At 42.5% G+C, this 17,128-nt stretch overlaps 1 protein-coding gene across 6 annotated transcripts in view; it reads right to left on the bottom strand.

Annotated features, from left to right (window-relative positions):
- The window catches only part of PIWIL2 (piwi like RNA-mediated gene silencing 2), a 79,759-nt gene that overhangs the window by 20,243 nt on the left and 42,388 nt on the right, over positions 1-17,128 (bottom strand). For 5 of the 6 annotated variants that reach the window (XM_031014138.3, XM_031014139.3, XM_055348905.2 and 2 more), the window contains exon 20: positions 16,479-16,584. In XM_031014138.3, coding sequence (XP_030869998.2) covers positions 16,479-16,584 — 106 coding nt within the window. Of the gene's footprint in view, positions 1-12,765; positions 12,933-16,478; positions 16,585-17,128 lie in introns of those variants that run through there. The other variant, XM_055348907.2, reaches the window with a different exon arrangement.

Below are 17,128 nucleotides of genomic sequence, written 5' to 3'. Positions count from 1 at the left end.
GTTATAATTCTCTTTTTTACTACATATCTTGGAGTTATTTTCTTGGTGGTCCTTTTGGGGATTAAAACTGACATTTTTTTTTTTTTTTTTTTTTTTGGAGACAAGAGTCTCACTCTGTCACCCAGGCTAGAGTGCAGTGGCACAATGTTGGCTTGCTGCAACCTCCATCTCCTGGGTTCAAGCGATTCCCCTGCGTCAGCCTCCTGAGTAGCTGGGATTACAGGTGCCCACCACCACGCCCACCTAATTTTTGAATTTTTAGCAGAGATGAGGTTTCACTATGTTGGCCAGGCTGGTCTCGAACTCCTGACCTCATGATCTGCCTGCCTCGGCCTCCCAAAGTGCTGGGATTACAGGTGTGAGCCACCGCACCCGGCTAAAATTAACATCTTAATTTACAATAATCTTGCCAGGCACAGTAGCTTATACCTGTAATCCCAGTGCTTTGGGAAGCTGAGGTAAGAGAATCACCTAAGCCCAGGAGTTGGAGACAGTTGGGCTTGACCCAACTTGACCCAACAGCCTGACCAACATGGAGAAACCCCGTCTCTACTAAAAATACATTAGTATTGACAAAGTCATGTACCTATCAAAATTACCAAATTTTGTATTTTCTTTTCTTTTTTTTTTTTTTGAGACGGACTCTCACTCTGTCACCCAGGCTGGAGTGCAGTGGCAAGATCTTGGCTCACTGCAACCTCCGCCTCCTAGGTTCAAGCGATTCTCCTGCCTCAGTCTCCCGAGTAGCTGGGGCTATAGGCGCCCGCCATGATGCCCAGCTAATTTTTGTATTTTTAGTAGAGATGGGATTTCACTACAGGTGTGAGCCACTGCACCCCGCCCCAAATTTTGTATTTAATCACCCCAAAAAGAACCTTGTACCCAGGGCCAGGCGTGGTGTCTCACGCCTGTAATTCCAGCACTTTGGGAGGCCAAGGAAGGTGGATCACCTAAGGTCAGGAGTTCGAGACTAGCCTGGCCAACATGATGAAACCCCATCTATACTAAAAATACAAAAAATTACCCAGGCGTAGTGGTGGGTGCCTGTAATCCAAGCTACTCAGGAGGCTGAGGCACAAGAATTGCTTGAACCCACAAGGCGGAGGTTGCAGTGAGCTGAGATCCTACCACTGCACTCCATCCAGCCTGGGCAACAATTGAAAACTGTCTCCAAAAAAAAAAACACAAAAAAACTCTGTACCCATTAGTAGTTCCTCCTCATTCTTGCCCTTCCTCCTTATTCTCTGGAAACCACTAATCATCTGCCTCTGTGAATCTGAGCTATAATTCATATGCTACAATTCACCAAATTAAAGTTTTTTATTATATTCCTACATGTGTAACCACCACCATAGTCAATTTTATAACATTTTCATCACCTCACAAAGAAACCTCATACTTTTGAGTAATCATCACCCTATCCATACTCCAGTTCCCTCCTCGACCCCAGCCCCAGTCAACCACTAACCTTCTGGTTTCTATAGATGTTCGTGTTCTGAACCTTTCTTATAAATGTTCAGAAACATTTTTTTTTGTTTTTTGAGACAGAGTCTCGCTCTTGTTGCCCAGGCTGGAGTTGAATGGCGTGATACTGGCTCACCGCAACCTCTGCCTCCCGGGTTCAAGCGATTCTCCTGCCTCAGCCTCCCAACTAGCTAGGATTACAGGCATGTGCCACCATGCCTGGCTAATTTTGTTACTTTTAGTAGAGATGGGGTTTCTCCATGTTGGTCAGGCTGGTCTCGAACTCCTGACCTCAGGTGATCTGCCCTCAGCCTCCCAAAGTGCTGGGATTACAGGCGTGAGCCACTGCGCCCGGCCCAGAAACATTTCTATGTGATCTTTTGTGACTGGCTTCATTTACACAGCATGTTTTCAAGACTTAGGTATTGCTTGCTGTTGATCCTGTTTATTTACCTGTATTCTTCTTACATTAAATTTATTTTGTTTTTTCCTCTCATATCTTGATAGTTATACACTCTTTTATTCTTCCTTTCGTAGTTACCCTAGAGAGTACAACATCTATAGCATATCAAAGTGTAACATAAATGAGTACTTTTACCTTTTCCTCAACAATTCAAAGACCTATGAATATCAGGACATCATTTACTTCTTCCTGATATATGCACTGTCATAAATTTCAAATTATATGCACAGACAAATATATAGCTACATGACATTTTTTTCTTGTTTTAGATGGAATAGATTTAAATTTACCTTCATAATGGTCACTTATATTGTTACTTATTCCTTTAACCATTTCTAAACTTCTATCTGGGATCATGTTCCTTCTAGCTGAATAATGCTTTTTATATTTTCCTTCAGTGTAAGTCAGCTGGTGACAGTCTGTTTTTTATTTGCCATGCAATGTCTTTTTTCACCTTCACTAGTGAAAGTTATTTTCAGTGGCTATGAGATTGAAGCTATGCTGGCAGTTACTTTCTTTTAGTGCTTTGTAGCTATTATATTATTATCTTGTGGCTTACGCTGTTTATTCTGATAAGTTAGCTATTAGTCCATATTGACCCTTTGAAGGAACCTCTTTTTAATTTTTCCTTGACTGTTCTTACTATATATATATTTATCTTTACCTTCAACAGTGTTATAATGTGCCTAGATGTGCTTTTCTTTTTATAAATCCTGCTTGAGATGTGTTGGGCTTTCTGAATCTATGGCTTGGGGTCTTCTAACAGTTTTGGAACATTCCTCACCATCGTCTTTTCAGATGTTGTTTCTGCCTTCTTTAACCTCCTTCTGAGCCACTTCTTATGTACATATTATATTTTAACCTCCTATCTATTGGCCTGTTACAGTTTGATTATTTTTATTTTTGTTTTTGAGAGACAGAGTCTCACTGTGTAAGCCCAGGCTGGAGTGCAGTGGCACAATCTCAGCTCACTATAACCTCTGCCTGCCTCCCAGGTTCAAGCTGTTCTCGTGACTCAGCCTCCTGAGAAACTGGGATTACAGGGGCGCAGCACCACACCTGGCTAATTTTTGTATTTTTAGTAGAGATGGGGTTTCACCATGTTGGCCAGTCTTGAACACCTGACTTCATGTGATCCACCTGCCTCAGCCTCCCAAAACGCTGCGATTACAGGCTAGTTTGATTATTTTCTGCTCACCTATCTTTCAGTTGACTCTTTCCAGCCTCAGCTATATCTAAGCTACTGTTATCCATTGTTAGGGGATGAATTATGCCCTCCACAACATTCATATGTTGAAGTCCTAACCCCCAGTACCTCAGAATGTGACTGTTTTTTAAACATAAGATCTTAAAAGAGGTACTTAAGGTTAAATGAGGTCATGGGGGTGGGCCCTAATCCAATATGACTGATGTCCTCATAAGAAGAGGAGATAAGGACACAGACACAAGGAAGACCAAGGCCCCCAAAAGAAACCGACTCTGCCAATTCTTTGAGCTTGGATTTCTGACTTCCGAAACTGTGTGGAAATAAATTTCTGTTGTGTAAGCCAGTTGCTGGTACTTTGTTATGTCATTTGTAGCAAACTAATACACCCATCTACTGAGTTTAATTTCAGTTACTGTAGTTTTCATTTCTAAAAATTCCAATTTTTTTCATGCTTTCTAATTCTTTGTTAAAATTCTTAATGTTGTATTTCATCTCTCTGAAGAATTTAGGTAAAAGTCATTTTTATTTTTATTTGCAACAGGGTCTCGCTCTGTTGAAAGAGGGAGTGCAGTAATGCGATCATGGCTCACTGCAACCTTGAACTCCTCGGGCTTTAGAAATTAAAGAAAATAAAATAGAAAACAAAAAAAAAATTAAAAATTTTAATTTCTTTTTTGTAGAGACGAGATCTCACTATGTTGAGCAGGCTGGTTGCAGACTCCTGGCCTCAAGCTATCCTCCTACCTTGGCTAAAAGTTACTTTTAAATGTGTCTGATCAATTACCTGAATCCTCTGTAGGTCAGAATTTTTTATTTTTTATTTTTATTTTTTTGAGACAGAGTCTCGCTCTGTAGCTTAGGCTGGATTGCATTGGCACAATCTTGGCTCACTGCAACCTCCACCTCCTGGGTTCAAGCAATTCTCCTCCCTCAGCCTCCTTAGTAGCTGGGATTACAGGAGTCCACCACCACACCAGGCTAATTTTTTCTATTTTTGGTAGAGATGGGGTTTCACCATGTTGGCCAGGCTGGTCTCGAACTCCTGACTTCAGGCGATCCACCTGCCTCAGCCTCCCAAAGTGCCGGGATTACAGGCGTGAGCCACCTCGTGCCCAGCTTAAATTTCCAGTTTTCAATAAAGAATTATGATGCTTGCCAAGAAATAGAAAAGTAGGACACGTATGCATGGGAAAAAAAAGTCAACAGAGACTGTCCTGGAGGACGCCCAGACGTGGTCCTATAGACAGTCTTTATATCAACTATTTTATTTATTTATTTATTTATTTAGAGACAGAGTCTCGCTCTGTTGCCCAGGCTGGAGTGCAGTGGCATGATCTCGGCTCACTGCAACCTCCGCCTCCCAGGTTCAAGCAGTTCTCCTGCTTCACCCTCCTGAGTAGCTGGGATTACAGGTGCCCGCCACTACGCCCAGCTAATTTGTGTATTTTTAGTAGAGATGGGGTTTCTCCATGTTGGTCAGGCTGGTCTCGAACCCCTGACCTCGTGATCCACCCGCCTCAGCCTCCCAAAGTACTGGGATTATAGGCGTGAGCCACCACACTCGGCTATATCAACTATTTTAAATATTGTTCAAGGAACTAAAGGAAACCATGTCTTAAGACCTTAACGAAAGTATGAGAATGTGTCTCACCAAATAAAGACTATCAATAAAGGCACAGAAATTACAAGAAAGAACCAAATAGAAATTCAGGAGTGAGAAACTATGGTAACTGCAATGAAAAATTTACTAGGGGTGCTTAACAGCAGATTTGAACAAGCAGAAGAAATAATCAGCAAACCAGAAACGATGTCAGTTGAGATTATATCCGGTATAAGAAAAAAGAAATAAGAAAGAAAAATGAAGACAGCCTCTGAAACCTGGGAGATACCAACAAACACACCATCATATAAATATTTGCTGTCTCAAAAGGAGAAGTACAAGAGGAAGGGGCAAAAAGAATATCTGAGTAAATAATTAACACAAAAATTTCCCAAATTTGAGGAAAAACATTAACGGACACATCCCCAAAGCCTAAGGGACACCAAGCAGGATAAACTCAAAGCTGACCTGCAACATCAGCTAGCCCCTGGGTCTCCAGCCTATTGGTCCATCCTGCAGATTTTGAACTTGCCAGCCTCCATAACTGTGTGAGCCTATTTGTTAAAATAAATCTATACACATGCTCACACCCTATCAGTCCAGTTTCTCTGGGGAATGCTAATACAGAATTAGCACCAAGAAAGTGGGAGGGAATAGAACTATACAGAAACAAAGTTTCTATATACTATTGCTACAGTCTGAATGTGTGTCCCTGCCAAATCTCATGTTGACATGTAATTCCCAATATCAGAGGTGGGGCATGGTGGGAGGTGTTTCGATTATAGGAGCAGATCCCTCAGGAATGGCTTGGGCCATCCCCTGGTGATAAGTGAGCTCTTGCTTTGAGTTTACACAAAGATTTGGTCATTTAAAATGTGTATCACCTCTTCTTCTCTCTCACTCACTCTCTCTCTCATTTACTCCTGCTTTCACCATGTGAAGTGCCTGCTTCTGCTTCACCTTCCACCATGACTGTAAGCTTCCTGAGGCCTCCCTAGCAGCTGAGTGGATGCCGGCATTATGCTTCGTGTAAAGCCTGCAGAACCATGAGCCAATTAAACCTCTTTTCTTTATAAATTATCCAGTCTCAGGTATCTTGTTACAGCAATGCAAGAATGGCCTGACACAACTATTAAAATTAATTTGGTATTAATCTGAACAAGACTGTTAAAAGTTAATATGCAGAAAAATCATCTGACAAAATCCAACATACTTTCATTATAAAAATACTCAGCAAATTAGGAGCAGAAACTTTCTTAACATGATAAAGGAAATTTATTAAAAACTCACAGCTAACATCATATACAATGGTGAAAAACAGAAACCTTTGCCTCTACTATCAGGAAAAAGACAAAGATGCCTGATTTTAGCACTGCTATTCAATACCATAATAGAAATCCTAGCCATAACAATTAAGGAAGAAAAGGAAATAAACTAAGCAAATTAAGAAAGAAAAGGAAATAAAAAGAATTCAAACTGAAAAGAAAGAAGACTCCATTCCCATAAGCAAATGACATTATTCTGTATCTAGAAAATCCCAAAGAATTAAAAAAAAAAAAAAACGACTAGAGCTCATAACCACATTCAGCAAAGTTACAGGGTACATGATCAACACATAAAAACAGTTGTGTTTCTATATGCCAGCAATGAACAATCCAAAAATGAAATTAAAACTATTCCATTTACAATAGCATCCAAAAGAATAAAATAGCTAGGAATAAACTTCAACCAAACAGGTAAAAGACTTATACATGGAAACTACAAAACACTGCTGAAAGAAATTTAAAAAGATCTAAATAAATAGAAAGACATCCTGTGTCCATATGCTGGAAGACAGTATTGTTAAGATGACAATACTCTTCAAAGTAATCTAGATATTCAATACAATCCCTATGAAAGTTTCAATGGCCTTTTTTTGCAGAAACAAAAAAGCCTTCTCTCAAATTCATATACAATTCCAAGGGGGCACTGAATAGCAAAAACAATACTGAAAAAGAAAAATAAAGTTGGAAGACTCACACTCTCCAATTTCAAAACTTATTACAAAGCAACAATAATCAAAACAGTGTGTTACTGGCATAAAATGAGATGCACAGACCAATGGAATAGAATTAGCAGTCCAGAAATAAACCCAAATATCTATGACAATTAATTTTCAAGTAGCGTGCCAAGATTTCTCAATGGGGAATTCTCTCAATGAATGGTGCTATGACAAGTAGATATCCAGATGCGAAAGAATAAAACTGGACCCTTACCTCACTTTGTATAACTCAAATCAGTGACTTACATGTAAGAGTTAAAAAGTGTAACATTGTTAGAAAAAAAATACAGGGGACAAGCTTTTATGACCTTGGATTTGGCAATGAATTCTTAGATTGAGCACCAAAACCATAAGGAACAAAAGATACAATAGATAAATTGCATGTTATCAAAATTTAAAATTTTCGTGCAGCAGAGACCATTATCAAGCAAGTGAAAATCTAAAGAATGGGGGGAGATATTTGTAAATCATCCATCAGATAAGAGTATAGTTTCCAGAATATTTTTAAAACTCCTACGACTCAACAACAAAACGACAAATAGCCCAATTTAAATGGGCAAAGGATTTGAATGACACAAACGAGCAACAAGCACATGAAGGATGTTCAACATCACTGGTCATTAAGAAACGCAAGTCAAAACCACAATGAGATACTTCACAACAGTGATGATTCAAGCCGGGCATGGTGATTCATGCCTGTAATCCCAGCACTTTGGGAGGCCAAGGTAGGTGGATCACCTGAGGTCGGGAGTTTGAGACCAGCCTGACCAACATGGAGAAACCCCGTCTCTACTAAAAATACAAAATTAGCTGGGCGTGGTGGTGCATGCCTGTAATCCCAGCTACTCAGGAGGCTGACACAGGAGAATCGCTTCAACCCGGGAGGTGGAGGTTGTGGTGAGTTAAGATCGCGCCATTGCACTCCAGCCTGGGCAACAAGAGTGAAATTCCGTCTCAAAAAAAAAACCAAACAAAAAAACCCCACAAAAAACAGTGATGATTTAAAAAAACTGAAAAGGCCAGGCGTGGTGCCTCACTTTGGGAGGCTGAGCTGGGCGGATCACCTGAGGTCAGGAGTTCGAGACCAGCCTGGCCAACATGGTGAAACCCCATCTCTACTAAAAACAAAACAAAACAAAAATTAGCTGGGCGTGGTGGCGTGCACCTGGAATCCCCAGCTACTCAGGACGCTGAGACAGGACAATCTCTTGAACTTAGGAGGTGGAGGCTGCAGTAAGCCAAGATCGTGTCACTGCACGCCAGCCTGGGTGAGAGAGCAAGACTCTGCCTCAAAAAAAAAAAAAAAAAAAAAAAAAAAAAAGTAAAAAAACAGAAAATAGCAATTGTTGGCAATTGTTTGGAGAAACTGAAAACTTCTACATTACTGGTAGGAATGTAAAATGATGCTTGGCCACTGGGCAAAACAGCTTGGTGGTTCCTCTAAAAGTTAAACACAGAACTACTATATGACCCTGCAATTTCACTCCTAGGTATATATCCAAAAAGAACTGAAAATGGGAACTTAAACAAATACTTGTTCAGGAATGTTTACAGCAGCATTATTCACAATAGCCAAAACGTGAGAACAGCCCAAATGTTTATCAACAAGTGAAAGGATCAACAAATCGTGGAATAAATACAACGGAATATTATACAGCCACAAAAAGGAAAAAAAGTATTAATATATGCTACAACACAGATAAACCTTGAAAACATGTTCAGTGAAGTAAGCTAAACACAAAAGGTCACACATTTTAAAATTACTCTACAATATAGGCAAAATAGACAAATCAGTAGAGACAAAAAGCAAATTAGATGTTACCAGCAATTAGGAGACGGTGTGAATAAGGAATGATTATTTAATGGGCATGGGGTGTTTTTATGGGGTGATGAAAATGTTTTTAAACTAGAGATCCTCTTACCTCAGCCCCCCAAGTACCTGGGACTACAGGCATGTACCACCACACCCAGCTAATTTTTCTATTTTTTATAGAGATGCGGGTTTCACCATGTTGCCCAGGCTGGTCTCATATTCCTGAGCTCAAGCAATCCACCTGCCTTGGCCTCCCAAAGTGCTGGGATTACAGACACGAGCCACTGAACCTCACCTATTTCACCTCAATTTTTTTTTTTTTAAAGCAAGCAAGCAGGACATGTTAATGGCCAACAGTAAAACCTTCCAGGCTGGGAAGGCGAGGGGAACTCTGGGAGTGGATATCCCAGTTTCCTTGCTTGAGGCAGTCCATCTGGCTCCATGAAATGAGTAGACACTGGAGAACTACAGCAATGCAGAGATAGGCTGAATCTATTCTACATGTTCCTCTTGAACCCTGTGAAGCACTATCAACAACTGTTCTTTCTAAACAAGAGAGTGCGGATGGCTATGGAGCAGATTCCCCAGCAGTAAGGCTCCGCACTTGGCTGGCAAGTTGGTAGTCCCAGGAGGCTGTGACAGTGCCTGACATGAGCAGACACTTACTTACTACAGACTGGATTTTGCATACCTGCTGGTAGATGCAAACGCCCAAAATACTATGAAAGGACTAAAACAAGGCTGGGTGCGGTGGGTCACACCTGTAATCCCAGCACTTTGGGAGGCTGAGGCAGGGAGATCACTTGAGATCAGGAGTTTGAGACCAGGCTGGTCAACATGGTGAAATCCCATCTCTACTAAAAATACAAAAATTAGCTGGGTGTGGTGGCGCACGCTTGTAATCCCAGCTACTTGGCAGGCTGAGACAGGAGAATCACTTGAACCTGGGAGGTGGAGGTTGCAGTGAATGGAGATCACATCTCGGCACTCCAGCCTGGGTGACAGAATGAGACTGTCTCAAAAAAAAAAAAAGGACTAAATCAAAAGATAATGCATCAATTTAGACCACGGAGTCACATTTCTTCAAACCAAAGAACATACTTTCATCCTCACAGTAATGGTTTGATAGAGAATTAGAATGGGCAACTGAAACATCTGTTGTCTAAAGTGGAAGAAAGAAAAACCTGAAGGGCTGTCTTACACACTTTCGTGAGTGTGTGCTCACACTCAACAGGGCCAGAGCCTAGCAAACGTCTCCACTAGGTAGATTTCTCCCCTTTTTCCGCCGAATCGAAGGAAGTGGAGTGGGCAGGATGCTATTGTGACTTTATAATTCTTCCCGGGGGGCAGGATGCAGTACAACTATACTTCTTTCTTTCTTTCCCACATGACCTCAACAGTCTTTTTTTCCTACCTGATGTAGTATTCCTACACTGTAGGTGCCAGAAGCTGGGATGACTTCTGTATTAGTCTGCTACGGCTGTCATACAAAACAAGCTGGCTTAAACAACAGAAACTTATTGTCTCACAGTTCTGGAGGCTGGAAGTTCAAAATCAAGGTGTTTACAGACCTTCTGAGGGTTGTAAAGAAAAAGATCTGTTCATGCCTCTCTCCTAGCTTCTGGGATTCTCAGGTGTCTCTTGGCTTACAGATAGGTGTTCTCCGTGTCTTCAGATTATTTTCTGTCTATGTGTGTCTGACTCTGTGTCTAAATTTCCTCTCTTCATAAAAACATAGTCATATTGAAGCAGGGCCCATTCTAGTGACCTTATTTTAATTTAATCATATGCAAAGACTTTATTTCCAAATAAGGTTACATTCACAGGTACTGGGGATTGGGACTTCATCTTCTTGGGAGCACAAACTCATAACAAGCTCTAAGCAAGAAACTATACTTTTAAACCTTCATGTTAGAGTTCCTAAGGACCTGATGGGGGTTAACTGTACCTTCATTCCATCTGGCAAAACTGGGGTTCACAGGGAATGCAGTTATGTTGCCTAATAGTAGAGAAAACCCACTAGTTTTGTACCTGTGTAACACTGCTCTATATGAATGGGAGTAGACTGAGTGGGAGACGTTTGCTAGGCTAGTATTGCTGCCGGCAGTCTAGATCAGCACAGTGGCCAAACTTAATGTCCCTTTCAAAAGTGGAAAGGTGGGGGTATAAATGGAGAGAAGGAAGAATGATATCTGAGGATTAGGGAAAGAATAAATGGTTATACAGTGAGCAAAATCCAATATTCCTTTTTTTTGAGACAAAGTCTCGCTTTGTCGCCCAGACTGGAGCACAGTGGCGTGATCTTGGCACACTACAACCTTCACCTCCCGGGTTCAAGTGATTCTCCTGCCTCAGCCTCCCAAGTAGCTGAGATTACAGGTGCCCGCCACCACGCCCAGCTAATTTTTGTATTTTTAGTAAAGACAGGGTTTCATCATGTTGGTCAGGCTGGTCTTGAACTCCTAACCTCAAGCCATCCACCCACCTCAGACTCCCAAAGTGCTGGGATTATAGGCATGAGCCACCAAGCCCAGCCCAAAATCCAACATTCTACTGGTGCCTTGGGAGAGGCTTAGAGCAAGATGTGATATTGTTTGTTAGCTCAACTAAATGGGATGCCTAAAGGGGTAAAGCCATGTTACTGAGAGGACTCCTGCTTTTGAAACCTGACAATGTAGAATGGAAGCCTGCAAACCTAAGTGGCACGTATCTGGGAGACACTTTAATCATACAGTATGATGATAATCTGGACTAATTATTTATGACTGAGTAGGACTCTAGTAATGTGCCAGTATCTTTGACTCTTACATTTCAGGTTATATCTACTATTGTACTATGAGATGAAATAACACTAATATTGTTGGGAAGATTCAACTAACTCATTGTAAACAAGTCTTATGATGATGCTGATATTAATAATCAATTGTATTGGGAAATTAAGTTAAAGACACTCCAAGATGTAATACTGATTTAAAAAAATGACTGGGCTGGGCACTGTGGCTCACGCCTATAATCCCAGCACTTTGGGAGGCTGAAGTGGGTGGGTCACGAGGTCAAGAGATCAAGACTATCCTAGCCCACATAGTGAAACCCCGTCTCTACTGAAAATACAAAAATTAGCTGGGCGTGGTGGTGTGTGCCTGTGGTCCCAGCTACTCGGAAGGCTGAGGCAGAAGTGCTTGAACCGGGGAGGCGGAAGTTGCAGTGAGCCGAGATCATACCACTGCACTCCAGCCTGGTGACAGAGAGAGACTCTGCCTCAAAAAACAACAACAACAACAACAACAACAACAACAACAACTGGCCTGGGGAAGGTTTCTGGCTCTTGAGATATGAGAGTAATCACAACCTGAGATAATTCTAAGAAAACGGTATTCAGCTGGGCACAGTGGCTCATGTCTGTAATCCCAGCACTTTGGGAGGCCAAGGCAGGCGGATCACTTAAGGTCAGGAGTTCAAGACAAGCCTGGCCAACACAGTGAAATCCCGTGTCTACTAAAAATACAAAACTGAGCTGGGTGTGGTGGCATGTGCCTGTAAAGGACAGGACAAGGAAAGGAAATGACAGGACAGGACAAGATGGTATGGGACGGGACAGGACGGGACAGGACAGGGTATTCAGCTGGGCTCAGTGGCTCATAGCTATAATCCCAGCACTCCGGGACGCTGAGTAGGCGGATAGCTTGAGGCCAGGAGTTTGAGATCAGCCTGAGTTTGAGACCAGCCTGAGCAATATAGTGACTCTCTGTCTCTACAAAAAATACAAAAATTAGCTGGGTGTGGTGGTATGTGCCTGTAGTCCCAGCTACTTGGGAGGCTGAGGTGGGAGGATCCCTTGAGCCCAGGAGGTTGAGGCTGCAGTGAACCGAGACTGTGACTCCACACTCCAGCCCAGGCAACAGAGCAACCCTGTCTCAAAAAAAAAGGTGGGGGGGAGGGGCATGTATTCATCAAGGAAAAGCCTAGTTACAGAAAAAGGAGAAGAGCAAAATCAACTATTCAAGGAAAAGGATAAGAATATTTGGAAACATTTATGTAACACAGCTAGCAAGGCAAGATGTTGACAATGAGGGAAAACTGGATGAAGGATGTATGGGAACTCTATCCTCTAACCTATTTTGCAACTTTTATTCCAAAATAAAAAGTTTATTTACAAAAAAAAAAAAAACGAAAACAGTATTTGGAAGCATTTTATTATTGCATGTGAGTCCAGAGGACAAGTGAGAGATTTAGAATGGAGAAAATGGGCTTTGGACTAGCAAGCCCTGATGCAAAATGGGGCTGAAAATGTGTAAGGCGGCAACTGTTTGGAGGTGTTGGAACTTCCGGTGGTTACTGCCATTCCTAGGGGAAGATATTAATAAAACTGGGGAGTCCAGAGGTAGTCAGAATCTTAGAACCCCAAAGCAAATTTGTTGAGGCTGCTGAGTCAGGATAAGCTCTGGGAGAGGCATGATCAAAATCGTTTATTTTTTATTTTATTTGTTTTAGAGGCAGGCTCTGTCAACTGGGCTGGCATGATCATAGTTCACTGGAGCACTGGACTCCTAGGCTTAAGGGATCCTCCCACCTCAGCCTCCTGAAGAAGTGGGACTACAGGTGCATGCCACCAAGCCTGGCTTATTTTTTCAATTTTTTTGTAGAGATGAGGTCTTCATTTTGCAAAACAGTTTAAATACAAAGATTCCTTCCACTAGGTGCAGAACAACTGGGGAAATGGCAAAAGCTGGCATAGGACTAAGCCAATAATGAGGACCTGAATGAAATGAAACCTTTTGGCCAGGCGCAGTGGCTCATGCCCATAATCCCAGCACTTTGGGAAGCTGAGGTGGGAGGATCGCTTGAGCCCAGGAGTTCCAGACCAGCCTGGGCAAAATAGCAACACCTCATTTCTACTAAAAATTTTTAACAACTAGCCAGGCGTGGTGGCATATGCTTGTAGTCCCTGCTACTCTGGAGGCTGAGGCAGAGCAAGAACCTGTCTCAAAAAAAAAAAAATTCTTTTGATTCAGAGAACATTTATATTCAGATGAGCCAGTTTTATTCTAGATTTAAAAACAGATTTATTTTTTCTTTGATCTGGTTCTACAGAATTTAATAAATACTACTTAAGTTCATAGTTCAGATAAAGAAACAGAGACCAAAACAAACTGTTAATTGACTTAGAATAGAATTGTGATACTAGAAATTCAACGTAAATCACCAGGAGTGTCAGCTTAGTAGTGTAAGAGATGGAAAAGGAATCAAGACACTCCCTGTGCTTGCAGCAGACTGCACTTTTACAAAATAGCCACAGTGGCTGGGCACGGTGGCTCACACCTATAATCCCAGCACTTTGAGAGGCTGAGGGGGGTGGATCACCTGAGGTCAGGAGTTTGAGACCAGCCTGGCCAACGTGGCAAAACCCCATCTCTACTAAAAATACAAAAAAATTAGCCAGGCGTGGTGGCGGGCACCTGTAATCCCAGCTACTTGGGAGGCTGAGGCAGGAGAATTGCTTGAACCCGGGAGGCGGAGGCTGCAGTGAGCCCAGATTGTGCCACTGCACTTCAGCCTGGGCAATAAGAGTGAAATTCCGTCTCAAAAAAAGAAGAAAAGAAAATAGCCACAGCAGGCCAGGCATGGTGGCTCACACCTATAATCTCAGCACTTTGAGAGGCTGAGGCGGGCGGATCACTTGAGATTAAGAGTTCGAGACCAGCCCAGTCTGGCCAACATGGCAAAACCCCGTCTCTACTAAAAATAAAAAAAAAAATTAGCTGGGTCTTGTGGCACATGCAGGTAATCCCAGCTACTCGGGAGGCTGAGGCAGTTGAATTGCTTGAATCCAGGAAGCAGACAGAGGTTGTGGTAAGCTGAGATTGCGCCACTGTACTCCAGCCTGGGTTACAGAGTGAGACTCCGTCTCAAAAAAAAAAAAAAAAAAAAAAAAGCCGGGCGCAGCGGCTCACACCTGTAATCCTAGCACTTTGGGAGGCTGAGAAGGGTGGATCATGAGGTCAGGAGTTCAAGACCAGCCTGGCCAAGACGCTGAAACCCTGTCTCTACTAAAAATACAAAAATTAGCCAGGTGTGGTGTCACACGCCTATAATCCCAGCTATTCAGAAGGCTGAGGCAGGAGAATCGCTTGAGCCTGGGAGGCAGAGGTTGCAGTGAGCCGAGATTGTGCCACTGCACTCCAGCCTGGGCAACCAGAGTGAGACCCTGTCTCAAAAAAAGAAAATAGCCACAGCAATATCTCTGGTGCCACATGTTCTTTCAGACCCTTGCCACCCTTGGATTAGAAGGTGGAATCAACTGCCCTCCCCTCAAAGCTGGGTGGGACTTTGTGACTCCTTGGACAATTAGAATGCAGCAGAAGTGATACTGCATTACTTCCACAGTTAAGGCATAAAATGCAGCATGACTTCCACCGGCACTCTGTCTTGTGGAACATTCAGGCTTTGAATCCAGCCAGCATGCAAGGAGGAGGCCCAAAGAGCCCATGTGAAAAGACCATACAACAAGGCCCACATGGAGAAATGGAGCCCGCGGCTGTGCCTTGTCCAGTTCCTGATTGTGAACATCAAACTTGCTCATTTCATGCCACTAAGTTTCAGGGTAATTTGTTACACAGCCATCCATAACCAGTGTTCAAGTAATTTACAACCCAGTGGGATGGATAAATAACAAATATAAGGCAGCTTAAGGATGGAGCAGGGAGGGAAGAAGGGAAAAGGCTTCACAGATAGGTATTAGAAGACAGATCAAACTTCGAAGGAAAACAATTAGAACAACAACAAAAAGGAAAGTCTGGTAGAACTTGGTGACTCAGTAGCATAACATATGGACCTTGTTGGAGACAGACTTTAAAAAAAAATAACCTCTAATAACTGAATAGTATTAAAGTATTTGGAGGATGCTGTAGGAAACATTATTCTATAAAGAGACAAGGTGGAGCCTTAGAGACTGAGTTCAGTCATATGAAATTATGACATTTCTTGCTGCTCAGCCTCTATGCAAAGGTTAAGGTCTAACCCTGACCCTAAGAAATGAAAGGCACTTATCAGTGCTTCCTTTGATGTACTGGCCAAGGCAGAAATCAGTACCTTGCTTGCTCACTGTTCTAGATCCAGTATCAGCTTAATTATAGCAATCCTCCATGGCTAGCATTCTTTAGAGTTTGAGGGGTGATTTATAAGGAGGCATTTGTCTTGAACCAAAATGAAAAGAGCCAGCGCCTAATAAGTTATAAAAAGCTGAGTACACTCATAAGCTGCTTTAATTGCTGAAACTTATCCCCAACTTCCCCGATAAGGGCATGAAGATTATGTCTAGAGACATCAGGCTGACAACCTGAGAAAAAATTATTACTTACTAAACCAAATGAAAGCATTTAGCTCTTTAAGCTGATCTGTACAAGCTGAAGCCTGAAAGGAGGAGCTCTGAGCTGCCTGCTCAGCAGCAGCTGTTTAGGAGACTCACCTTTGATTTGAGATCCCTCTCACCACATCAGACTTCCTGTAAAGTGTTCACATAGGTAATCCTTAAAAACCCAGAAACTTGGCCAGGCGCGGTGGCTCACAGCTGTAATCCCAACACTTTGGGAGGCCCAGGCAGGCAGATCACCTGAGGTCAGGAGTTCGAAACCAGCCTGGCCAACATGGTGTGAAACCACATCTCTACTAAAAATACAGAAATTAACTGGACGTGCTGGTGCACGCCTGTAATCCCAGCTACTTGGGAGGCTGAGGCAGGAGAACTGCTTGAACCCAGGAGGCAGAGTTTGCAGTGAACAGAGATCACACCACTGCACTCCAACCTGGGCGACAAGAATGAGACTCTGTCTCAAAAAATAAAAATAAAAAAACAAAAAACCCCAGAAGCCTGAAAATTTCTGTTCTCCTCACCTCATAAAACTTTTTTAAGGAGCCCACGAGGCATAGCTTCAGGCTGTCCACAATCTCCTGATGCGGCATCTGGAACACCACCCGGGAATACCATTTTGTGAGGGTGCTAGGGTCAGGGTGAGCAGAGAGACAGAGAAAGGAAGATGAACAAATGCTCGAAGGGGACAGCCTATGGCTTATGTCAGTAACACAGGTTTCTCTACCAATCAATCCAAAAACAAATACCTAGAAAATGCACTTATATGTAAGAACAAGTAGTGACATGGAGAAAAGACATATTTAAGTCATATGCAGAACATAAAAATGTGTAATTGTGGCAGAGCGCGGTGGCTCATGCCTGTAATCTCAGCACTTTGGGAGGCCAAAGCGGACAGATCACGAGGTCAGGAGATCGAGACCATCCTGGCTAACACGGTGAAACCCCGTCTCTACTAAAAGTACAAAAAAAATTAGCCGGGCATGGTGGCGGGCACCTGTAGTCCCAGCTACTAGGGAGGCTGAGGCAGGAGAATGGCGTGAACCCGGGAGGCGGAGCTTGCAGTGAGCTGAGATTGTGCCATTGCATTCCAGCCTGGGCGACAGAGCGAGACTCTGTTTCAAAAAAATAAATAAATAAATAAATAATTTTTAAAAAGTGTAATTGTGGATAT

This window comes from Gorilla gorilla, chromosome 7 (assembly GCF_029281585.2).
Source record: "Gorilla gorilla gorilla isolate KB3781 chromosome 7, NHGRI_mGorGor1-v2.1_pri, whole genome shotgun sequence".
Classification (NCBI taxonomy): domain Eukaryota; kingdom Metazoa; phylum Chordata; class Mammalia; order Primates; family Hominidae; genus Gorilla; species Gorilla gorilla.
The sequence above is the reverse complement of the archived record's forward strand: the minus strand, read 5'-3'. Positions and strand labels throughout refer to the sequence as shown.